The sequence below is a fragment of the Pteronotus mesoamericanus genome, unplaced genomic scaffold (genome assembly GCF_021234165.1).
Source record: "Pteronotus mesoamericanus isolate MK-2021 breed Mesoamerican mustached bat unplaced genomic scaffold, CSHL_Meso_final contig_50, whole genome shotgun sequence".
NCBI classification, from domain to species: domain Eukaryota; kingdom Metazoa; phylum Chordata; class Mammalia; order Chiroptera; family Mormoopidae; genus Pteronotus; species Pteronotus mesoamericanus.
In genome coordinates this window covers 44,396,963-44,422,861 of record NW_026555186.1, presented here as the reverse complement: position 1 = coordinate 44,422,861, position 25,899 = coordinate 44,396,963, and the positions used below count along the sequence as shown (strand labels likewise).

The window sequence follows — 25,899 nt, the reverse complement described above, 5'->3', positions numbered from 1 at the left end:
TATGCCATAAACACAGTATTCAATAGATTTATTATAATTATTTTTAAAAAACTTAGCTCTTTTACTGGATTGTAAGCTTCTTAAAAACAATAACTGCCTCCTCAAACATCCTTATAGTATTAAGCATAGTGCCTTGCAAGACTGATCTCAAGCAGCTAAGAGTTTCTTGACATTTTTGATACAGGAAGAGACAAAAAGTATTTGAGTAGGAAGCCAGCCTGTGTCTTTAAAATCTGAGTCTTAAGAAGGAAACAAGGCCTTCAGCAGCAGATTGGGAGACACAAAGGAACTGTTACTAGACAGGGGGGCTGGCCCTGAGTGGGTCTGCCTAGGGCCAGCCAGAAGTGTGTGGGTTCCTGTACTTGTGTAGGAAAATTTCACAATGTGAGCCCGGGTTTATTGAAGCTGGCGACAATGAAACAAGGAAGGGCCTAGAATAGAAGAATCAATAAGGGAGAGCCTAGGCTGGGCTGCCTTAGCTCACTGGGAAGTCAGAGAAAAAGGGACCTTGGAGACAGGTTCAGGGGATTAGCCTGGGATGAGCTGCCGCTGCCCATTTTTCCCTGGCTGCAGTCTGGTGAGAACCCTTAGAGTTTAGGTGATGTGTTCCTGCGGGGGAAGGAAAGGCAGAAGGGGTGGGGGAGGGACTGGTGCAGGCTGCTCCCCAGCGGGAGAGCATGTGCTGGGTCCTACATTTTGAGTTTTTATTTCTCTCTTGTAGGTGGGAATTTTAGGGAAGGTCTCAGAGTAGGGGGGTTTCAGCAGAATATGCCTCAGTTTTCCAGGTGTGCCCTTTCAGGGTCATGGTCTCACTGAGACACAGTGACAGGGAAGGGGGTCATTAATCATTGCAGCTGGTCCTGGCATCGCCCAGCTGTTTTTGCTGCTTTTCTGGGCCTCGAGCTGAAATACAGCTGAGGCCTACATGTTATCTCTAAGGAGGCGGCCTTCTGTATCTGGCTGTAAATTGCTCGGCCATTTGTCAGCTGTCTGCCTCAGTTTCCCTATTCCACTTGTCCTGGTTCACTAGCCTGTGTCAGAAGTGCTCTTGTTTTAAATTTTTGCTACAGTTAATTAGATTTAACTAATTAGAAATCATGAACCAAGTCCTACATTTCTACAATGCTGAACACAAAATTTTACTCATAGTAAAAGCTTAACTTATGTGGTATGGGGAGAAGTTTTCTGTACCATATTTTGAATTCTGAATGAAAAGACATACGAGTAGTAACACAAAACAGAATTACATAAGTACAGTTGCAAAAGGTACTGCATAATTTCTGAATGGAGATGCTTGTTTTTAGCATTTGCTTTTGCAAGGAAACCTCATTTTTGTCCCTGAAAGATATTTTGGGTCACTTTCTATCCAGCCCAAATCTGACCTGGCGAGATATGCAGCACTTGGTTGTCTGGACCTCTGAGTATGACCCACTGGCCAATAACCCTGGATGGAAAAAGAACGGGGCAGGCTTGATGGTGAATAGTCGATTTGGATTCGGGCTGCTAAATGCCAAAGCTCTGGTGGACTTAGCTGATCCAAGAACCTGGAATGGTGTACCTGAGAAGAAAGAGTGTGTTGTAAAGGACAATGACTTTGAGCCCAGGTAAGTGTGTCAGGAATTTTGAACAAAATAGTGTTCCTGTAGCATTATTTGATAACATGTTTGTCATTTTGCCTGATTTTCTCCTCACCTACCTTTCTGAAGTAGGTAGAGGTAGCATTTGCTAGTGTTCTCTGTGAGTCTATGGGGAATACTGAGATCAAAGATCTGCAAATCATATCAGCATATTTGCATTTGCCTCTCTAGCCTACCTACAATCATGCATTAAGTATAAGGTGACCATTGTTTTATATGACACTAAGAATAATCATTGCTAATTGAACTATTATCAATCATCAGTTTTAAGCTTTATCCCAAATTTAGAGATGTTAAAATGTTTAAAAAATGCATCTTAGAATTGATAAAACACAGTACGTGCCAGCCAGTATTATCCAAACACTCAAGAGCCTCACTTCATACCTTAGTGCTATGTGAATAATGACTTTTCTTCAACAAAAGAACCTTTATCATACTGCTTTTACATAGACCACATCTGGTTGACCCAACATATCTGACTCAACAAGCTTAGCTGAGATCTAATCAAGACTGATATGTACATATTTGCATAAAATGCAAGGAAGACGAAATACACTTTATTCAGTGATGATTCATTAATATCTTTAGAGCTCTGAAAGCTAATGGAGAAGTTATCATTGAGATTCCAACAAGAGCTTGTGAAGGACAGGAAAATGCTATCAAGTCCCTGGAACATGTACAATTTGAAGCAACAATTGAATATTCTCGAAGAGGAGACCTTCGTGTCACACTCACCTCTGCTGCTGGTAAACTTTTATAAACTTCAAAAATTTCTTTTAAACCATTTGTTTAACTTTTTAACTGTAAACTGAATTATTTCAAATCAGTGAGTGTTTTTGTTTCTTTATAAAACTAAATCTCCCAATAGATATTTTCAGGTCTTAAAATATATGCTGCTGCTAATGCCCTGGCTGGGTAGCTCCGTTGGTTGGTGTGTTGTCCCATTCACCAAAAGGTTGTGGGTTTGATTTCTGGTCAGGGCACATACCTAGGTTGCAGGTTCAATCCCTGGTCAGAGCACATATGGGAGGCAACCAATATTTCTCCGTCACATCAATGTTTTTTCTCTCTCTCTCCAATTAGTAAAAACATGTTTGCAGGTGAGGATATAAATACTGCCTTTTTTTATCATCAGAATTCTGCCCTGCTCATTCCTACTGGTCCTTAGAGAAGCAAAGAGTGAGGCCTATTCAAATAATACCTTTAATTAATAAGCCTTTCTGGAGTTTAATTAATACCTTAATACCATTTTCAAATTGTGTTCATTTTCCCAGGTCACTGGTCTATCATTCTTTTCTCTAGGATAACACAGTAGTGATAATTGCTCTGGTAATTAATTAATAAAGTTGACAGATATATCAGGCATATCCAAGGAATCAATTGAAAAACTGAGAATTCTGAGCCATGAAAGAGGATTGAGAAGACTAACAAATTTTCCACAATGATACATTAAGGCCACACAATATGATATATGGACATCTGCTTTTTCCTGAGAGGGTGCTAATTCTGATGCGATCTTGGATGGGAAAGAGCTTGTGAACACAAACCACAGTCCAACCAGGAGAAGCTATCCCAACACTCTTATGTTTTTGTAGGATTCAATCTTTGACTAAATTCAATGTCTATAGGTGATTTGTGAGGAAAGATGAGTTATCTCTATAATCTTCTTGGATATGAACTTAGAGGCTTGGAGTGGGTTCTATTAATTTTGGAGTTACACTTTCTAGATATCTTGGAATTGGCCTAAAATATTGGTAGAAAACTTTTTCATTTGAAAATGATGTAATTCATTTGGCTCTTTCACTTAGAAATATTATTCGTTGATCTAAAGGAAGCTTGAATTTCAAAATTGAGAGTTACTCCTACTGGTAGTTTTATATAAGAGATTGTGAAATTAATATAGCTTTATTTTTTACATATACACAAGATTATAGACTCAATTACCTATTAAATTTTTAATTTCTTTTTAAATTTCAAAATGATAGTTCCATTAAAATGTATTTAGGTCTTTGACTCTCTAAGGTACAATAGTTTGTAACGTGGTTCTCTGAGTTCTCCTTATTCAAATAAACCTTAATATACTCATTCATTATCTATTTTTCCACATTATTGAGAATGTATTTTATGTCATGCAATGTGCAAAGTACTGTGGATAAAGGCATTTTTTGTCTTGTGAATGTATCTATCCTGGTCTTATACTCAAAGGGAAAATTTGGAGGGCTAATCTCTCCCAGCTTTCATCTTCTGTTCTCAGATGCTACAGTGTGTCCTATCGGAACTGTTAGAACATTTATTGACTTGTGTTTTTTGTATGAAAATAGGAACCAACACCGTTCTGTTGGCTGAAAGAGAGCGGGATACGTCTCCTAATGGCTTTAAAAATTGGGACTTCATGTCTGTCCACACGTGGGGAGAGAATCCAATAGGCACCTGGACTTTGCGAATTGCAGACATGGTAAGTGGGGATGAAAGGCTGCAGAAACACAAGCTTAAACACTTTGAAGGAGTTCTAAGGTTGGTGTCATCATTAATCAGGGCTCCAAGGAACTTTGATTACTCCTTAGTTGAAGTAAGGAAAAGATGTAGTGGTTTGAGTCCTGCCTACTTGGCTACATAGATTTAAGAAAAAAAAAGAAGATTAGGTTCTATCCATAGAGAAGGAAGAGTAGATATTCTGATACACAATGTGACAGACAGTGGGACAAATCCAAATGTTCCCATGTCATAATGAAGCCAGCCACATGATCTACTCACCAGCGTGAGCTATATTCACAAACATAGTTAAATGCTAGACCAGCTTTGTTTATGTCACTCTGCTAGAGTCACATGAAGGAACTACTACAAATATTTACTGTAGTGGCTATTTGAAAGTAGCTTACTTATTAGACAAGACAGCTTATTTTAAATTACTTTGTTTTGTTTTGTTTCAGTTATGACACAAACTCCAAAGCATTTCTCATTCCCTGTGTGTACTAACACTCTATAATTATAACATACAGTCACAAAAATAAAGCAAGGAGTTTCTGAGCAAAAATCCAAATATTTATACAACTAAATTATACAGCCGAATTATTTATTTTTGCATCATTTCTCCAGCATTTTCTATAGGTGAGCATATAAATAAATGCTGTTTTGGTCTGAGTTCTCCTGAGAGAGATGTGTTATAAGCATCAGCAGCACCAGGTTTCAATGTCTAAATATCTTTTTTAAAAGAAATGATTTTAAATTCCTGAAAATGCCAAATTAATATAAATTTTAAAGTTATTATTACTTTTTTCTCTGAGAATAGCTGTCTCTTAAAGACAGCTAAAATTGTAACTTAGAAATGGAAGTTGTAAAAATTCCTAGGTAGAGTAAGAAAATGTCCTTAGTTGGTGGTCCTGTTCATGAACATGGCCTCCACTCTTTTATTCAGTTTCACCATCAGGAAACTAAGAAAATCTATTCACCAAGATAAGTCTGCAGAATTTGACTCTATACTTTTAAATTCTTTTTAAAAGATATTTTAGATTTCAGTGCATTATTTTTAACATAGTTTTGAGTCTCTGAAAAATATTACTCTTCCTATAATGTACAGTTTTAAGGGCTGACTAATGCTGAAGCCTACTGATAATGCTCCATAAAAGCTAACTTTTTTCACCAATGGAATGTTTCTACAAGGTGATAACTGGTAAATGTAATTCTGTTTATAGAAGGTACAGTCAACTTTTTTTTAAGAACATCCTCTATAGAAAAGGAGGTTCATATAGAGAGTTCTGTTTTTTTATTTTAAAAAATTTTCTATTTTTGTTCATTTACAGTTGTCCCCATTTTCCCCTTATTTTTCTCTCCTGCCCTACCTACTCCTGCCTCCAAGAGTTCTGCTTTTTTAATTAAGTGAAGCAATTAATAATTTTTTGAATCTTCAAGCCTATAAACTGTCAATTTTCATACCAAGAGTGAATCCACTGATTTTTTTTTTTCACTTTCTTTTCTTTTATTATCTTCCTTTTAAAAATCCTCTCCCAAAGACACATTAACGATTTTAGAGACAGAGGAAGGCGGGGGTGCAGAGGGAGAGAGAAAAACATCCATGTAAGAGAGAAACATCAATCGGTTGCCTCCCATACACATCCCAAATGGGGGTGGAACCTGCAACCTAGGCATGTGCCCTGACCAGGGATTGAGCCCACAACCTTTTGGTGTACAAGACAATGCTCCAACCAACTGAGCCACCTGGTCAGGGCTCTTTACTTTTCCTTTTTAATTTTTTCTTTTGTTTAATTGGGGTGACATTAGTTAATATAATTACATAGGTTTCAGGTGTACAATTCTATAACACATCATCTGTATGTTGTATTCTGCGTTCACCACCCCAAGTCAAGTCTCCTTCCATCACCCTTTATCCCCCTCCTCCAGCGATTTCTTTCTTTTTACACAGAGCTCTACTCATGGAATGCACAGAAATTTCAAATTAGATTTTAACTATAAAATCCTTTATAGATATTTTGAAGGAGCTTGTTTTATGTTACTCAGAACACACACTAAGATGATGTATGCTTATCCATCAGTCCGGGAGAATGCAAAATGAAGGGAGAATTGTGAACTGGAAGCTGATTTTTCATGGGACCTCCTCTCAGCCAGAGCACATGAAGCAGCCTCGTGTGTACACATCTTACAACACCGTGCAGAACGACAGAAGAGGGGTGGAGAAGATGGCGGAGTCAGGCGAGGTCTGTGCAGATACATTCTTCTTGGCATGTTCTTTATTGAACTCTAGATTGACAATGTGGTGAGTGAAGCTGCCCCAACTTTTAGGCAGGAGTGAGTTAAACACGAGTAAGGAAGAAAGGGAGTGGCTGTGGTAAATTGTTTATTTTCCATAGAATGAAACCCTACTGTCTTATTCATTTATCCTTTCATCCAGAATTTGGAAATTAAAATTTATCAATTCAAAATGATTAAATTCCCTAACTTGAACTCCACTTCACTTATCAAAGTGAAGGAGACCAATAAGTATAAGCACTTAATACACCATTTTAGTCTTTAAATCCACCAGAAATGGAGGCATTCTTACTCCCGTTTTATAAGTGAAGTTAGAGTTTAAAAAGTGCCCAGGTACCTGAGTCAGTGTGACTCGAAGCCTCACACTCTGTCTACTCCCCAACTGCCTCTTGAGGGGAAGCGGAGCCTGTGCTGCAGCCGGCCTGCCCAGCACTAAGTAATGAGCCTTCTTCCCTTTGTTGGTGGATATCTGTATTTTAGGAGCAGCCCACAGAAGAGAACCTGAAAGAAAATCCACTGACTACAAAAAGCGGCAGCGGCGGCGGCGTGGGAAACAGAAGGGACAACCTGGTGGAGGGCGCCCCGTCTGAGGCCATGCTGCGACTCCTACAAAGTGCTTTCAGCAAAAGCTCACCACCAAAGCAATCACCAAAGAAGTCTCCAAGTGCAAAGCTCAACGTCCCTTATGAAAATTTCTACGAAGCCCTGGAAAAGCTGAACAAACCTTCCCAGCTTAAAGACGCTGAGGACAGTCTGTATAACGACTACGTTGATGTTTTCTATAACACCAAACCTTACAAGCACAGAGATGACCGCCTGCTGCAAGCTCTGGTGGACATTTTGAATGAAGAAAATTAAAATAAGTCATGGTCCTGAGTTGGAAATATTCATGCTTCTTCCCCTTAGATTTTGCCTGTGCCTGAAGTAGTTGTTTTTGTCATTGATTCTTATGCTTATAATATTCTTGGCGATACTTTTCCTTTTTCTCCCCAAACTGGACATTTGAAAGAGATGAGCTCATATAGTAAATCCAGCATCCTGAATGGATCATAGCTCTTTCAAAGTGTCTCTTCTCTGCTGACACAAGTAAAGTGTTTGTTCTTTCTAGAGCCACAGTTCACACACGGTCCTCAAACCACATTAGACCGCCTCCTTTGGCCCTCCCATTTCATCTCTCAAAAGAAAGGTCGTGAGCTGGGCAATAGATTAATTTGAAAAGTAATCTACAAAGAATGAGAGGAAGAAAATTGTTCTGATAGCTGTCCCCTGACTTTGCCCTGTGGTTCTTTGAATTTTGATGTCACAGAAGGCTTTGGAAAGTCTCCAACAAAAGAGTTCACAATTAGACCCAGATCCTATCTTTTCTATTACAAAGGACTACTTATTCAGGGAATGAACATCCAGTTGTTTGGGGGCAAAAGCTGGGTGAATTAGACCCACGAACAGACGTCAGAGTCTGTGTTATCTGGTTTGAGCAGTGTTAGAACACTCTTTGCCTGGTGTGCCATGTGAGAGGCCTCTGCGGATCTAAAGGCGACTGACCCTCACCTGTATGCTCTGGGCTTCCTGTATTTCCCCTTCTCAAGATTCTCCTCACTTGTCTTAGCCACAAACTATTAATAAATACTGAGAGAACTAATTTATACTACCTTCTTAGAACAAACTTACATGTGGGACTTAGCAAATTCCTAGCTGTAATTTTTTTTTAGCAATAATAACAGAAAACTGCTCATAACACAGAGAACCAATCTAACAGGAGAAATATTCATATTGGAAGAGCCAATGGGAGGTTTGTTTGTTTTTAAAATTGTATTCATTAGAATAGGTTTTTCTGGATCTTTGAAACTAAGTGATCACTCCTTGACACTAAAGGCTCTTCTACAATCTTACAACTGAAGAGTATACAAATTCTCATGAAATTGCTTCCAAGCTTCAATTCAGAGGACATGAGGTGGCAGCCCACAGGCCATATTTGTTCTTCAGGGAGATTTTATTTGGCTTGTAAAATGTTTTAAAAATGTGAATGACTATTGAAAATTTGAGATTTCACATATAACCTGATTCTCAGGCCCATCTTCCCTTGTGGCGACAGTTGCTTGGAGCTAAGTAGCAGCTGCTCGGCTAGACTTGAATGCCCGGTTCCCAAGGTGCTCTGCTCCATGCTGCTGATGGCAGCCACCTCACCGGCAAACACTCAATAGGCATTTTATTTTGCCCACTGTTGCACTAAATGAGCATGTTCAAAGTGTAAATGCATTAGAAAAAAAATCTTAACTTCTTTCAGACAGGATCTGTATGATAATTATGAGAATTTTCCATGACTTAATTAAATTATTGGCCTCCAAAATGGTATTTTAATCTTCTGAAAGTACCTCTGATACCTAGTTTGACATGTTCACTTAATCTTACCATGGCTGGATGCCCATTTATTCTAATTCATTACTGCCAACCCACTAGCTTCCCATTCTCTACCTGCTCACAAAGGCTCTAGTCACCTACAGTGCAGTCTCCCATTGGGTGTGCTATTTGCAATACTTCCATGAAGTCTGAACTTTATCAGGCTACACATGAGCTAGACTAAGAAGAAAACACTAGAGTCTGCCACTTGCTTTGGTTTGAAGTATGGTTTATAGGACAAAATTTCATCCCCTATTGTACCATATGAATGTGTGCAGTAAAAGGGTATTTTCAAATACCCTGAAGCTTCAAGGATATTCTCCTAAAAGAACTGTAGTATCACTTTGTTCTTGGGAGTTCCTCATGCTGTTCAGTATGGAGTGTTACATAGAATTCTGAAAATTGCAGCAGATCAAAAGTGTTAAAGCTGAAAAGGACCAGGGAGTTATGAGAGAAATTTTCAACTAAAAACAAAGCTAAGATCTAGAGAGCCCAATAAAAGTAATAAATGAAATCTCATCCTTTCCCCATTCCTAGCCTAGTGCTAATTGTCTGAAGCTTTCTTTTCATTCTTTTAACAGTATCTTTTCCTGGTTAAAACCCCAAACAACTCATTGGATTGTAGCCAAAGGTTCACTCCAGAGAAGCTTTAATATTTAAAGTCACGTTTGAATGTTTCCAACCTGGGGTATGTTGTTCAGACAAAAAAAAAAAAAAAATATTTTTGTCAGTCTTTCTTAGTGCCTGTGTGAATTTTTGTGAAAATATAAAAGAGAAAAATTATATAATATTTCCCTCAAAATTTTAAACTATATTTTCTTTACAGGTATTTATAATGTACCAATGCTTTTATCAAACAATTTTAAAAGGCATAATAAATTATATTAAAGAACCAAAATTTTCGTGAGAATAAGAAAGTTTCATCCAATAAAATATTTTTTGAAAGGCATGTTCTTCTGTCAGTATAAGAAAAAGTATAATATGTATGTGTTGTGGTATTAAAAGTGACATTTGCCTAATAGCCTAATATAATGTGTAGCTGAGTTTAATATATGTGGTCTTAGCATTCTTAAGGGAACTCCCACATTATACACTTGATGTATTAATCACTATATGTAAAATATGCTTATAAATCAGAAGAATAAATGATTTCTCACTAAGTCAAAAAGAAAAAAGCTCATGTTTCCAATAAAAATAGGATCTCCTTTTACTGTGTTTCCCAAATGAACTATCAAAAAGAAAATTTGAAGGTTTACATTAAGAAGTTAAATCCTTTTAGAAAAATGTGAAACATGAATTCAATAGAGTATAAGCACCTCTATGTTCACTGCAACGTTATTTACAATCACCAAGATTTGGAAGCAGCCCAAGTATCAGTAGATAAGTGGATAAAACAACTATGGCACACTTAAACAATGGAATACTATTTGGCTGTAAAAAAGGAGAAAATATTACCCTGAGCGACAGCATGGGTGGACCCATAGAACATTATGCTAAGTGAAATAAGCCAGTTGGTGAAAGACAAATACCACATGATTTCACTCATAAGTGGAATCTAATGAACAAACTGAACTAACAAGTGAAATAGAGACAAACTCATTCATAGCAGGCTAACAGCTCTGAATCAGAGGGCAGGGTTAGTAGGTAGAGGGATTGAGCAAAAAGGCAAAAGTACTCATGGACATGGACAACAGTGTGGTGATTGTAGGGGAAGGGAGGGGTGAGTGGAAGTGGAAGAGGGATAAATGGTAATGGGAAAAATATAATAAAAATAAATTAAAAAAGAAAAATGGGCTTTCTTAAAGGCAACTTAAAAATAGCTCAATAGGTATATGCTATTTTTCCTTATAGCTCAGTCTTTTACTTTTTAACAACATAAAAACTATGACTGAGCCTTAACTGCAGTGTTGAGGAGAAAAACCTAAAGGAACTTACTACATGTGAGAGAAATGATTTGCAACAGTTCACTAAACATGACTTTGTTTATAGGTCAGATTATAGCAGCTAAGCATTAAATCCTCTCCAGAAGTCCCCTCCTCAGAAGCCCCCAGCTCCCAACATTGACACCGGCCTTCAGGCCCTCTTTTCTGTCTTTCTTCAAACCTCCATCCCTGGACTCTTCCCACACCATTTCGGAATCTGACCTTCCTACGCAGGGCGGGTGGTTTTCCTTCAAACTCCATTCCTTTCTCCTAAGTCTTAATTATTCATTCAAACTAAAACATTTTTCCACAAATTCCAGAAAGACTGTTCTAAGCAGCTTTTGCCTTCTACATCCAGCTATTTTCAAAGACTTCTCACCAGAATGGTTCAAGATATGTCTCTCTGTTTTTTTGAACACTTATTTGGTAAATGTTGGATCAACAATGGGCAAGCTGTGAGTACAAACACAAATACGCACATGTTCCAAGGATACATATAAATTCTTAAATACAAATTTAAACCCATAAGGAGGAAGACTAGTTTTCTAACCGCCTCATAATTTTGCAAGGTTACAGCACTAATCATATGATAACAATTATCCACTTCACTCCCCCTGTCCCTGTGGAAGAGTGTACTTTCTTGGCCCATTGATGTTGACCTTGACTATGTGATTTGCTTTGGTCAGTGGAACGTTAGTGGATGTGATGCAAGCAAGGACCTTAAATGTGCTTGCACAGTTTGGCTTGGTTCTTGTTTTCAGTGATTCAGGGCTATGTGAAGAGAATGCCCCAGGGAACTACTGCCCCTTCAGCCTGTTTCTAGAACAAATGTGTACACAGCAGATCCACATTCTGAACCCAGCCAACTTACAGCATGAAACAGGGCTGTCCAGATAACTGCAGCCTAAATAAGCTGAACTTGTTATCTTGGCAACTTGCGAGAATGAGAATAAATGCCTGTTCAGCAACTGAGTTTTGAAGTGTTTTGTTACAGACATAGCCTTACTATGTCAACAAAACTCACTAAAAAATAAAAGTTCCATTTTTTTTCATTCCACTACCAATACCACCCCTTTCAAATTGTGCCTTGTTGAGAGCCTAGAATCCAAAAAAGAAACCCCACAAAAAACCCCAGTATTTAACCATATGCCTCTCAAACAGCAACAAAAAGTCGTGAGAGGTGTGGGTTCTTGGATCAGCCAAAAGTGAATTTGAATCCTGGCTCTACCACCTCTTAGCTGTGTGCCCTTGAGCAGGTTACTTCACCTCTGGGGCCTTATTTCCTCATCTATAATAATGATGCCTACCATTAAAAGGTTTGCTGTTATGATTACATAAGATAATACAAATAAATAATTTATGATTATGGTAATTTATGGTATGATTTCTGCACATAGTAAATAATCAATAAATGTTAGTTTTTATTATTAATGAGATTGTTGCTGTTGTTTTGTTGTAAAAGGAAAATGGAATTTAGAGCCAAAAAGATTTGAATTTGTAGTTAACTACAAATTCAATAAAGGAGAAAATATTAGAATCAATGAAGAAGATGGAAATACCATAAATTGTCACTAGTCAAGATGGTGCTGCCTTGGGAATTGTCATTCCAATGTGAACCTTCTTCTCCTAAGGCCACACTGGAAATCATTTAATTGTAGCTAATGTAGACTAGACTCAGCAAGAAGTGAATGCTCAAAATGACAGCTAAGACTCAAAGAGCAGTTACCTAGGGCCAAGGAATGCCACAGGTGGCAAGTGAAGAGGAGGAGATAAAAGAGAAAATCATTTGTTTAGTTTTGCCTTATGCCCAATCATTTTTTTGTTGGAGTACACTATTCAAATGCAAACATTTTATAAAGCATTGAGGAATGTTGATATTAACAACAATGAAAAATGAGTTCTTAAGTATATCTACAGCACAGTGCACAATTTAACTGAATTCTCACAAGAACTATAAAAAAATAAGAAATAAATAGTATTATTGTCCCAATTTGTAGGTTAGAAAGTTGAGGCAGTAAAAGGTAATGTGGTTTGTTCAAGTTCAGAAAGGACATCATAGTTGAGATTTTTAAACAGGCATTTATTTTAGAACCCAAGCTATGCTTTACATTAACAAGACAAAAAAGTGACATAATGTCAGAAGATATTTACAGTATAGGAATCAAATGAGTACTGTATGTCCTATACTACCAATTCTTTTCTGCTAATTGAAATAATAGAAATATTTTTATTAATTGAATATTTACTACATATTAAGCATATATATTTTTCACAATGAGAAAATAAATCATGAGAATATATTGTTTCTAATGCTTGCATTATTCTGCAAGAAATGTTTTTTACAGATATGATAACTGAGGTTCAGAGAGGTTAAGTCAGTTGCCCAAGGTCACACAACTAAGCCAGGATTGTAAAACTACTCTATCTGACCCCATCTTTTCATTATGTCACTTCTTCATTTTTTAGCTTTACTTCCAAATTTTTCAAGCTGATATCTTTCTTAATAGGCAATCTCATACTTTCAGGAACAACAAAATAGATATTTTTACAGCTTCTTTACTTCAAATTTTGGAATTTAGAAGTGAGAGAGGCAGTTGTCCTCATCAGTGATCACTGCTTGATTTATTATCTTGGAATGCACAAAAGCTCTTCTCTTAAGGGAACCACAGGCCAACCCAATAGCTCAGGCAGCCTTTGGATTGATATCAACCCAGCATGAATTTATGTGTAGTGCAGACTCAGAATCACTGAAACATATTGAGAGTCAGGATATTGCAGTCTGGGCATGGACTCTAGGAGTTTTCTGCTATGCTGGGCCGTTTTATTTCCCTCCCCACTGCTTGGTCTTCCTGCCCGATACTAATGTGTCGTCATCATCGTCATCTTCTTCCTTTTTTAATTTCCCAAAGTGTGTTCTTCATCATATTGATTAGTGGTGTGTGTGTATATGTGTTGGAAAAGGATTCCCTGGTCATGTATATTTGTCAAACACATAATGAAGAATTGAGTTTTTCATATTTTTTCATTGTAGTTCTTAGAAGTTCCTTTAATATACTGATGTGCATTGTGACTCTTCAAGATGGTAATGCATTTATCCAGACAGAATTCCTTTTCCCTGGATTGTCTTCCAGAATCAGTGTTCCCTCAGCCAACCTGAGAAGACATTTTCTTCCACCTAACTATCTTCAGTTAATAATTTCCCAGCTTGATTCTGGGCTCTATCAGAAGTAAGGCTTATAATTGCCGCATGCCTGATATTTCTGAGAGATTATAACTCATGCCTTTTCCTTGCCTCAGCACAAAATATTGCAGCACCACACAGCTGACAGAAAACAGGTACCAACTGTTATCAAAGAGGAGATGGAGCCCTGGTCAGGTGGCTCAGTTGGTTGGAACATTGTCCCATACACCAAAATGATGTGGGTTCAATGCCTGGTCAGGGCATGGGTGTGTATGAGAAGCAACTGATCGATGTCTCTCTCTCTCTCTCTTTCTCTCACTGTAATACACTGGCCTTTTTTTTTTTTTACTGCAATGTCCCAAGTTAGTCTTGAAAACACACTATTCTGCAAGGAATTCTCTTTCGTCATTTCTTTTCTAGTTAATTTTTTTTTCTACTTACCCTTCAGAGCTCAATGTTAATATATCTTCCTTGTGGAAGCCCTCTGATCACTGTGCCAGGCTCAGTCAGAACTTCCGCTATATGCTCCCAGACAGCATTCACCACAAAAGTGGTAACATATGCAATTAATTGCTAAATGTCTGTTTCTCTGGATAGAATGTAAATTTCACTAACATCTCTCATATTAACTGCTATATCCTCAAAGATAAGAACAGTACCATGCACAAGAAGATGATTATTTAGTGTATACTTAGGGAATATTTAGTTGAGCATTTGGTTTATCTGCAGGGCAATGGTATACTTTAGAAATTAGGCATTGGGCAGCTGAATTCACACTTCTCAAGCAGCATGGATAGCTGCTATGAGTATATCCTTCTTTAAGATGCAGTATAGGTACTGGATCTAAACTGAGTCAAGCCAAGATGCTTTCAAGTCTGATTCTGTGACTTACTACCTGGATAACAATGGAAGAATTACTCTTCCTTTATAAGCCTGTTTCTTCATCTGTAAAATCATGAGAGTAATTATACTTATCTCCTAAGGTTTGTTGTTGGCTTATTGGCACATACTTATGAAACATCTGCTATACGCCAAGTGCTAAACTTTCCGACTTCCAGCCAAGATGGAGGCATAGGCAGATATGCTTTGCTTCCTCACACAACTAAAAGAAGGATAACAACCAATTTAAAAACAAAAACAACCATAACTGCCAGAAGGTCAAACTCTATGGAAGTCCAACAACCAAGGAGTTAAAGAAGAAACATTCATCCAGACTGGTAGGAGGCCCAAAGACGGGGAAACCAAGACAGCAGGCATGTGCAACAAGGCAGAAGGGGTGGCTGGCAGACCAGGTGGTCCTGCATTCATGTGCAGATAAACTGGTAGGAACAACTGGGGAGCGAGACAGACTGCACAACCCAGGGTTCCATTGCAGGGAAATAAAGCCTCAAAACCTCTGGCTACGAAAACCTGGGCGTTGGTGCAGAGGGAGAAACTTCCAGCCTCACAGGAGAGTCCTTTGGAGAGGCCCGTGGGGCCCTCAAATGTACACAAGCCCACCCACCTAGGAATCAGCACCTGAAAGGGCACAATCTGCTTGTGGGAAGTGAGAGAAGTGACGGAAAGCTGAGTGAGAGCCAAGTAAGTGTTCTTTCTCTGACCTCTCCCCTACATACAGCACCACAATGCAGCAAAGGGGGTTTTCCTGGTGAATACCTAAGGCCCTGCCCCTTACAACATAACAGGTGCACCAAGACAAAGAAATATGGCCCAAATGAAAGAACATATCAAAACTTCAGAAAATGACAACGAGATAGCCAACCTATCGGATGCACAGTTCAAAACACTGGTAATCAGGATGCTCACAAAAATGACTGAGTACGGTTGCAAAATAGAGGAAGAGGTGAAGGCTATACAAGTGAAATAAAGAAACATATACAGGAAACCAACGATGAAGGGAAGGAAACTGGGACTCAAATCAGTGATTTGGAACAAAAGGAAGAAATAAACATTCAATTAGAACAAAATGAAGAAACAAGAATTCAAAAAAAAGGAATGAGGAGAGGCTTAGGAACTTCTGGAGTAAATTTAAATGTTCCAATATACAAATCATAGAGGTGCCAGAGAAAGAAGAGGAAGAGCAAGAAATTTAAAACGTATTTGGAAAAATAATGAAGGAAAACTTCCCCAATCTGGGGAAGGAACTAGACATGTAAGTCCAGGAAGCTCAGAGAGTCCCAAAGAAGTTGGATCCCAGGAAAAACACACCTAGACACATCATAATTAAATTATCCAAGATTAAAGATAATGAGAGAATCTTAAAAGCAAAAGAAATAGAAAGAGTTACCTACAGAGGAATTCCCACAAGACTATTGCTGATTTCTCAAAAGAAACCTTGCAGGCAAGAAGGGGCTGGAAAGAAGTATTCGAAGTCATGAAAAGCAAGGACCTACAACTTAGATTACTCTATCCAGCAAAGGTATCATTTAGAATGGGAGGGCAGATAGAGTGCTTCCCAGATGAGGTAAAGTGAAAGGAGCTTATCGTCACCAAGCCCTTATTATGTGAAATGTTAAAGGGACTTATCTAAGAAAAGGAGATCAAAAGTATGAACAGTAGAATGACAACAAACTCAGAGCTATCACCAAATGAATCTAAAAAAAACCAAAAACAAACTAAGCAAAAAACTAGAACAGGAACAGACTCACAGAAATGGAAATCACATGGAGGGTTATCAGTGAGGAGTAGGGGAGAATGGGAGATAAAGGTACAGGGAGTAAGAAGCATAATTGGTAGGTACAAAATAGACAGGGGTCGGGGGGGAGTTAAGAATAGTATAGGAAATGGAGAAGCCAAAGAACATGTAGGTACAACCCATGGACATGAACTAAGGGGGAGGGGCTGCTGGAGGGAGAGGGGGTGCAGGGAGGAGGGGGATAAAGGGGACTAGAAAATGGGACAATTATAATAGCATAATGAATAAAATATACTTAAAAAAAACACTATATGCCGAATGTTCTGCCAGAGGCCAGAAAGAGCAATGTGCTACATGGACATGGCCTCCACTCTCTTTTATCCATCTTTATATCTCCAGCCCTAATACAGTACCTGCTATATAATAGTTTAATATGTATTTGTTGAGTTACTCAATATAACTTTTCATTTTCCTACCCATTTAATGTACAACTAAGAAAAAAGTGACTGAGTAAAAGTGGAGAAGAAGAATCATAGTTGATGTTCAGGGAGGACATGCTGGGTGGCAGACAGAAGGCTGAGCATGGTACACAGATAGTTTCACTTAGTCTTCGTTCAGTGATGTAGACCCACTTGTTACTATCCCATTTTATAGATAGGGAAATAGAGTACAAACAGCAGAAGTCACTCTAAGAAGGTCACATAGCTAGTAGGTGGTGACAATACATTGGAACACAGGTAACTTCACTATAGTGACAGCACCTGAAGTTATGTCAAACTCTGAGAATCCGGAGTCCCAGGGAGAAGGGAAATGAGGAAACATTCAAAGCTCAGCAAGGGAAATACTGACATCAGAAAAGCAGCAGGAAAATATCTTTTCTTTCTCTTGCTATGTTCATTCAGTTGCTTAGTTATCTATGAAGATCTTGTCCACCTTTTTCCCCTCTTCTGTTTTTATATTCTATATCAGGTAATAATAGACTTAACTATGTCAGGCTGTACAGTTTTATTCAACTTTATATTATATGTCATTAACTGGAGCACTGAATCCTGAGACCGCCATATAATTCTATGTTTTTGATAAGGAAAGGCACTTAAAACTGAGTTGTAATCTGCCGATTATCCCTCATACTGATTTCAAATTACCCTGATGAAATAACATAATAAAAGGCAGATAAAGAAACAAGCCATATGTCAGATGTATTAAACACAAGGAAGCCAGACAGAAGACTAGTATCTGAGATTAAAAAAAATAAGCGTATGTGCGACATGGCAAAGCAAACAGCTCACCTGGGAGACTGGCGCTGCATTCACTGTCACATGTCAGGAACCGAGTTCAGCAGACTTCACTGTAAATTGACAAAGTATTACAGAGGCTTTTTAAAGCTTTGTCTTTTTGACTTCTCTTAATCAATTATTTATGGGGCTGTTATTGGTCATTATACCCAATTTCACATTCAAATCAGGAGGTCATTGTAATTGACTGCTGAATACAATAACTTGCTTGGTATTCACATGCAAAATTTTCCAAGAATAACTTATTAGGATAGCAGTTCTTAAGTTTTTGGAATAATATTACACTTAGTGTTACTGAGTACCTGAAAGAACTTTTGTTATTTTGCTTGCTTGTTTGTTTTGTTGATTAGTTCCATTTATAGGTGACATCATGTGATATTTGTCTTTCACCCTCTGGCTTATTTCACTTAGCATAATGCTCTCCAGTTCCATCCGTCTTGTTGCGAAGGATAGTAGCTCTTTCCTTCTGCTACGTAGTATTCCATTGTGTAAATGTACCATAGTTTTTTGACCCATTCATTTATTGATGGGCACTTAGGTTGCTTCCAACACTTAGCTATTGTAAATTGTGCTGCTATGAACATTGGAGTGCATGGATTCTTCTGAACTGGCATTTTGGGATTATTAGGGTATAATCCCAGCAGTGGATTGCTGGGTCAAAAGGCAGTCCCATTTTTAGTTTTCTGAGGAAATTCCAAACTGCTTTCCACAGTGGCTGCACCAGTCTGTATTCCCACCAACAGTGTACTAGGGTTCCCTTTTCTCCAGCACTTGTTGTTTGTTGATTTGTTTATGATGGCCATTCTCACTGGTGTGAAGTAGTATCTCATTGTGGTTTTAATTTGCATCTCTCTGATAGCTAGTGATGCACAACAATAAAAAAAGAAGTTTGGTAAAATTTTTTCAAAAAAGAACTTTGGCTAATGTGGGTTATTTCTTGAAACTTTTTAAAATTAAAATGGAAAAATATAATATCTATTATTTCAAAAATCACAATAATAACCCCATTGCATACTAACATGAATAACAAAATTAGTGAGAACAATGACATTGTTTTTATATTTTTGCAAATATCTTTCGTGCCTGGCTTAATAGATAAAAGTTAGATTCCATTATCTACCTCAGTATTCAACCTGCTACAGAATGTTTTGGTTGAAGTATATGAAGAAAATGTAGCCTCCAATAGATATAGTTGGAAAAGGAAGAGTATACTTACACCAAGACTCAACAAATAGTTTGTTAAAGAGTAGATACAATGTAGACTCTAAAGTGGTATTAATGAACTTCATGCACCCTCTTAAACTATCTTCCACTGATCTACTCTGAGTACAGGGCACTGTCAGAAAATGAAGAAGGTCAAGAAGCAACAGCATCTGCACAGTAAAAACACTTCAAAGTGAAACAGAAGGAAGATGCAAAGAAACCGAATGACAGAAGGACCTCAGGAAGAAGCTCTTCTGAATTCAGGGTCAGAAAGAAAAAAGAAATTAGAAGTCCTGCCTGATATGGCCTGAGGAGCAATTGAAGTCAGCTCCAGGTAGGTAGACTGTCATTTGGATCTGCAGAGATGGGTAGGTTAAAATATTATAATACTGGTAAATGACAAGTCAGGGGGCTGGAGCCCAAGAAAGATCTCTTTGTTGGATGTATCACCCAGACTTTGCCTTTGAGAAAGGAATGAAACTCTGCTCATAGGACACCTGTTCATTCTCAGCATGTAGGCTATGTCAAGATTTAAAGCAATATAATTTATGGTTTTGTAGATTCCCTCACATTTCTCTTACCTGTCTCAGTTTAATATTTTTTGTACTACAAAAATGTCATTAAAATATTTTCCTGTTAAAAAATACATTGATTTTTTTCATCTTTTTTTATCCTCACCCGAGGACAATTTTTTCATTGCTTTTAGAGAAAAATGAAGGCAGGGGCCAGTGGGGTAGGGTAGAGAAAGAGAGAGAGAGAAACATCCATTGGTTGCCATCAGTTGCCTTCTTGTACGCACCCCAATCAAGATCAAACCCACAACCTGGGTATATGTCCTGACTGAGAACTGAACCCTCAATCTTTCAGTCTATGGGACAACACTCCAACCAATTGATCCACAGTAGTCATTGCAAAATATCTTGAATTTTTAAACAGAACTTTTACCCATGCATAATTTTATAGCAGCACGCATTGTTATTTGGAAAATATTGATTCAATGAATTATGCAGATAATCCAAATGTTGACACATTTCATCAAACAATATTATTTTAAAAAGCAAATTAGTTAATCTCATCACCAATCTCATAAAAGCCTTTAAGTGTTAAGAAGTTGTCAAGCTCATGACGATAGATAAATTTTCCAAAACTTTTTCACTTGAAAGCTCATATTTTATCATTTTATCATTGGCAACAAATACTCAGTTGTTTTCCTTAAAATGACAGGCTCACTTTTTTCATTCACAATACCTGACCTAGAAATTGCCAGATATCAAGGTCAGAATAACTGTAGTTTGTTAGCCATTTTTTTCAAGTAAAAATGGTATGCCATAAAAATAGAAAAAACAAAATCCAGCTAGTTCAGCTTGCAACAAAGAATTGCACAAATGCTTTTCCTCAAGACAACCATGATAATTTGGTATACAGGAAAGTGCTATATATTTTTCCCCTTTTTTCACCTAAATTATTTAAAAGGTACACATTCTAGGGTTTGTATTTAATTGTTGATGCATCACTAAAGATATCCTTGAGTGCCTTTGGGTTTCTGTTTGTCTGTTTCAGCTATGGGTGTGTGATGGTGAAGCATACAATGACTACTTGTATAGTTTGGTGTCACTCCCTTGGTTCTTGACAAAGTGCCACCATTGCTTTTCCATCATCACTGCAAATGTCAACAAGGTGAACAGGCAAATAATTTTAAGAATTTTTTATTAAAATAGTTTTTGTTTTGCGGACATCCTTAAAGGTTGTCAAGAGTTTGGGGACTCCCAGGTGTCTGTAGACTATATTTCAAGAGAATTTCTAGGACTTACAGTACTGTGTTAGAGGTAGTAGTGAGAGTGGACACCCTTGTTTTGTTTCTGATTGTAGAGGAAAAGCTTTCAACCTTTCACTGTTGAGTATGATGTTAGCTGGGGGCTTGTTGTATATGGTCTATGTTATGTTGAGGTATGTTCCTTCTATACTCAATTTGTTCAGAGTTTCTATTATGCAAAGATGTTGAATTTTTTCAAGTGAATTTCCTGCATTTATTGAGATAATTATAGTTTTAAATATTTGATATTTCAATCTATTAATGTAATGTAACATATTTATTGATAAGTGGGCTCCTATTTGCACTACTTACAAAAACTAACTTAAAATAAAGACCTAAATGTAAGACCTGAAACCATAAAACTCCTAGGAAAAAAACAGAGAAAAATCTCCTTGACATTGGTCTTAGCAATGATTTCTTTGGCCATAACATCAAAAGCAAGAAACGTAAAAATCAATAAGTGAAACTGTGTCTCACTAAAAAGCTTCTGTACAACAAAAGAAACAACAAAATGAAAAGACAAACCACAAAGGGAGGAAAAATATTTGCAAACCATATATCTAATTAAGGGGTTTATATCCAAAATATATAAGAAATTTATACAACTCAATGGCAAAAGAAAAACAATCTCATTTAAAAGTAGGCAAAATAATTGAACAGACATTTTTCCAAAGAAGACATACAGATGACCAACAGGTACATGATAAGGTGCTTAGTATCACTAACCATCAGGGAAATGCAAATCAAAACAACTAGGAGATATTCCCTATCACTTGTTAGAATACTTGTTATCAAAAAGACAAGCAATAGCAAGTGCTGGTGAGGATGTGGAGGAAAGGGAATCCTCATTCACTGCTGGTGGGAATGTAAGTTGGTGCAGATACTATGGAAAACAGCATAGAGGTTTCTCAGAAAATTAAAAATAGAACTACCATATGATCCAGCAATTCTAATTCTGTGTATACATCTGAAAGAAATAAAATCATTATCTTGAAGAAATATCTATACTCCCATGTTAATTGCAGCATTATTCACAATAACCAAAACATGGAAACAACCTAACTATCCATTGATATATGAATAGATAAAGGAGGGGGGAGGGGGGAGAGAGGGGGGGAAGAGAGAGAGAGAGAGAGAGTCATCCAGCCATAAAAAGAAAACAATTCTGCTATTTGTGACAGCTTGGATGAACACTGAGACCATTATGCTAAGTGAAGTAAGTCAGAGAGAGGCAGGGTGCTGGTAAGAGACAAAGGGTAAAGGTGGTCCATGGGTACAAATTTCCAGTTATAAGTAAGTTCTGGGGATTGAGTATACAACATGGTGACACTAGTTAACAATACTGTATTTGTATACTTGAATAATTTCTAAGAGAGTAGACCTTAAAAGTTCTCACCACATACACATAAAGATAATTAATTATGTAAGGTCATAAATGTGTTAAATAACGCTATTATGGTAATCATTTCACAATACATACATATATTAAATCATCATGTTGTACACTTTAAACTTAAACAGTGTTATATATCAATTATATCTCAATAAAGCTGGGGGTGGTAGAGCTAATAATAACTTTTCCCAGGTAAGGATTTGGGACAATTTTTATTTTTTATGCTATTTTACAAATTCTTGAAAATACTCAAGTTTTTACCCCTAGTGCTCTCCTTGTACAGCTATGGGAATAGTTAAGAGAGAAAATCCCATATTTAATAAAAAGAAGAACTTCCAAATTTAAAGATCTCTGAAATCAATCAGATTCTTTTATTCTATGGAGATTTTGAATCTTCCATTTCCAATGCTCTTCCTATCCATCATAGCTGAAGGTGAACTAGTTCTCTGTTACCACATTTTGTTTCCATTGTTCTGGTGTGGAGTTGAGTTCCAAATCACAGGGTGATTTCTAACTAATTTAAGCAAAATATTATTTATTAAAATATTTTAAGAATTTCATCTGAATCTTGAGGAGAGTCAGAGAACTAGACTCAAAGTGCTGAGTAGCTAGTAATATAGCACAATGTCCATCTACCTGTGGGAAAATGTCCTATTGAAAACACTCGTTCCGCCATCCTGACTGCTTATCTTCAAGCACACCTGTGACCAGACATGCTACCACCACTAACTCAGAAGGGCCAGAACCCCTCTGCCTCCACACTTGCCAGGATCTGTGTAGGACCACATCCTAACATTGCTCCCTTCCTCATCCATGTCTTATCCAGGGACCTCCAAATAGGGAAATCTAAGTCATGAGCTTTTGCACTTTAAGTAACAAGGGATTCTGATGAAGGCTTTTGCATCATATCTTGATGCAGGACTCAAAATGTGGGAACTATGAAGACATAAGGGAGTGTTTTCAAAACATGTTGAGAATCCATAGATGCCTACTGTACCCACTAGCCCACATGGATTATTTAGATTAAAGTGGATGATATGATAAACCAAAGAGAAGGCTTGGGATAGCGCTCTCATTGCGTACCATTCTTACCTCTCCTCACTTGGAGAGTGGAAATCAGAAATTATTTTAGTCCACATGCCTTTCTTTTTAAAAATATTTTATTGATTTTGCTGTGAGTTTCCCCAATTTTTCCCCCTGTGGCCCCCCCATACAACATCCCCAACTCCCTTCACACAACCGTCCCACCTTTATTCATGTCCATGGGTCATGTGTATAAATTCTTTGGCTATTCCACTTTCTATACTTTTCTTGACTTTGAATATTTCTTGCCAGTCCCTTCTATCCCACAAGTTTCTTTTGAGGAATCAGCTGATAGTCTTATGGGAAATCTCCTGTAGATAACTAACTGCTTTTCTTTTGTTGGTTTTAAGATTCCCTCTTTATCTCTTAACCTTTGGCATTTTAATTATGATGTGTCTTGGTGTGGACCTGTTTACGTCCATCTTGTTTGGGGCTTCCTGGACATAATATACTATGTGCTTCCTAGACATAGTATATCTATTTCCTTCATCAAGTCAGGGAACTTTTCTTTCATTATTTTTTAAAATAGATTTCTAATTTCTTGCTCTGTCTCTTCTCCTTCTGGCACTCCTATGATATGAATGTTGGTTCGCCTGAAGCTGTCCCAGAGACTTCATACACTATCCTCCTTTTGGGGGATTCTTTTTGCTTCTTGTTCTGATTGGTTGTTTTTTGTTTCCTTATGTTCCATATCATTGATTTGATTCTTGGTTTCATCCACTCTACTATTAATTCCCTATAAATTATTCATTTCCATTAGCATATCCTTCATTTTTGCCTGGCTCTTTTTCATGCTCTTGAATTGCTCACTGAGTTCCTTGAGCATCCTCATAACAAGTATTTTGAATTCTGTATCTGAGAGATTGCTCATCTCTATTTTATTTAGTGCTTTTTCTGGAGATTTGATCTGCCCTTTCATTTGGGCCATGTTTCTTTGTCTCCTCATTTTGGCAGCCTCCCTATGTTTGTTTCTATGTATTAGATAGAGGCGCTATGACTCCCTGTCCTGGTAGCATGTCCTGTAGACCAGTGGCACAGCCTTCCCTATCACCCAAAGTGGCTATTCAAGGTGCACCTTTCATGTAAGGTGAGTATACCCTCCTCTTGTAGTTGAGCCTTACTTTCTGTTGGCAGGTCAATGGGAAGGATTTACCCAGGCCAGTCAGCTCCAAGGATTGGCTGTGACCACTGACCACCAACCTCCACTCTCCAAGGAGGATCAGCTGTGCCAGAGCAGGGCAATGGTGCTCTGGTGTGGTCTGTAGCTGTCCACTGGGTGCACAGGCTCTGGGGCTTCCCAGGTGGTGTAGGTGAGGGTTAGCCACCCCCTGTCTTCCATCCAGGGCCACTCAACATGAGCTACAAAGCAATCTGCAGATGGCTACTATTGTGCTGGGATTGGAGGTCCCCAGGTGGTGCCAAACTGTGATCCAAAGCTGGCTGCTGCTGGTGCCGGGTCTGGGGACACTTAGCCAAGAGGTATAGGTCTTGGGGTGGGCACATATGTTGGGTGGGGCGGAGCCTCAGCTAAACATCAGGACTGGGTGAACAGTATTAGCCAGATTAATGGAGTCTCAGATATGGCACCAGCCTACTGGTTCTGTGGCTCTGTGGGAGGAGGACTCAAAGAAGGCACAGTGACCTCTACCCACCTTTCTGACTGGGAGAGAGCTGAGCTCTCACTCTGATGCCAGACACTTCAGTTCCTCCCCAGTGCCACTGTTGCCTTTCAAGTTGCTACCCTAGTGCTGATGCTCAGAGGGAATGCATCTGAGTAAATTCAGCATGGGCCCTTTAAGAGGTACTGCCAGGGAGTCCAGTAGCTTTTTTCACCAACCCCAAACCCATTGGGTTTTGCAGCCAGAAGTTATGTGGGTGTCTCTTCCTGGCACTGGTACTCTGGGCTGGGGGACCTGATGTGGGGCTGGGACCCCTCACTCCCAAGATATCCCTCCCTAAGTTTTATCCACCACAAGTATGTGTGGGACCCAACCGATCTGCATGTACATGTCTCCATGTCTCCTACCCTACTCAATCGTTGTGGTTTCTTTAGTTCTGCAGTGGTTGGATTTCCATTCAACTTGATTTCTGATGGTTCTGAGTGATATTTGGTCTGTAGTTTAGTTGTAATTTTGATGTGGTTGTGTGAGGAGGGAAGCTGTGTTTACCTACACCTCCGTCTTGACCAGAAGCCCCCACATGCTTCTCATTATACTTCTCTATGTCAAAATTTCCAGAATAGATTAAATATTCATGGCCTATAAATGTTCCCCCTTTCCCTCCCCCTGCCCAGGGTGTCCTCTCTAAAAGAACTGGCTTGTTTTTTGGAAATGAATAAGATCCTAAATATTTCCTTCTGCTTCTCACTTGTCATAGCAGCAAAAATCAGATATATGAAGGAGAACATTCTGAATTTTTAAAAAACATCCTATATTTGAATTGCAAAAGATATGGTTTAGGCACACATTGTTTTTATGACATGGAAACTCATCTTTTCTCCATCAAATATATTTGAACAGCTGACAATTATCCAATTTTCAGTTAGTGGAAAAAAGCCTCTACATAAGGTGCTTTTT

General features: G+C 38.1%; 1 protein-coding gene across 1 annotated transcript in view; it reads left to right on the top strand.

The window, feature by feature from the left end:
• PCSK1 (proprotein convertase subtilisin/kexin type 1) overlaps nt 1-9,877 on the top strand; it is a 41,512-nt gene extending 31,635 nt beyond the window's left edge. Inside the window, exons 10-14 of the mRNA XM_054578619.1 lie at nt 1,371-1,604; nt 2,226-2,383; nt 3,959-4,092; nt 6,188-6,349; nt 6,882-9,877. Coding sequence (XP_054434594.1) covers nt 1,371-1,604; nt 2,226-2,383; nt 3,959-4,092; nt 6,188-6,349; nt 6,882-7,259 — 1,066 coding nt within the window. The 3' untranslated portion in view covers nt 7,260-9,877. The remainder of the gene's footprint in view (nt 1-1,370; nt 1,605-2,225; nt 2,384-3,958; nt 4,093-6,187; nt 6,350-6,881) is intronic.
• The last annotated feature ends 16,022 nt before the right edge of the window (nt 9,878-25,899 follow it).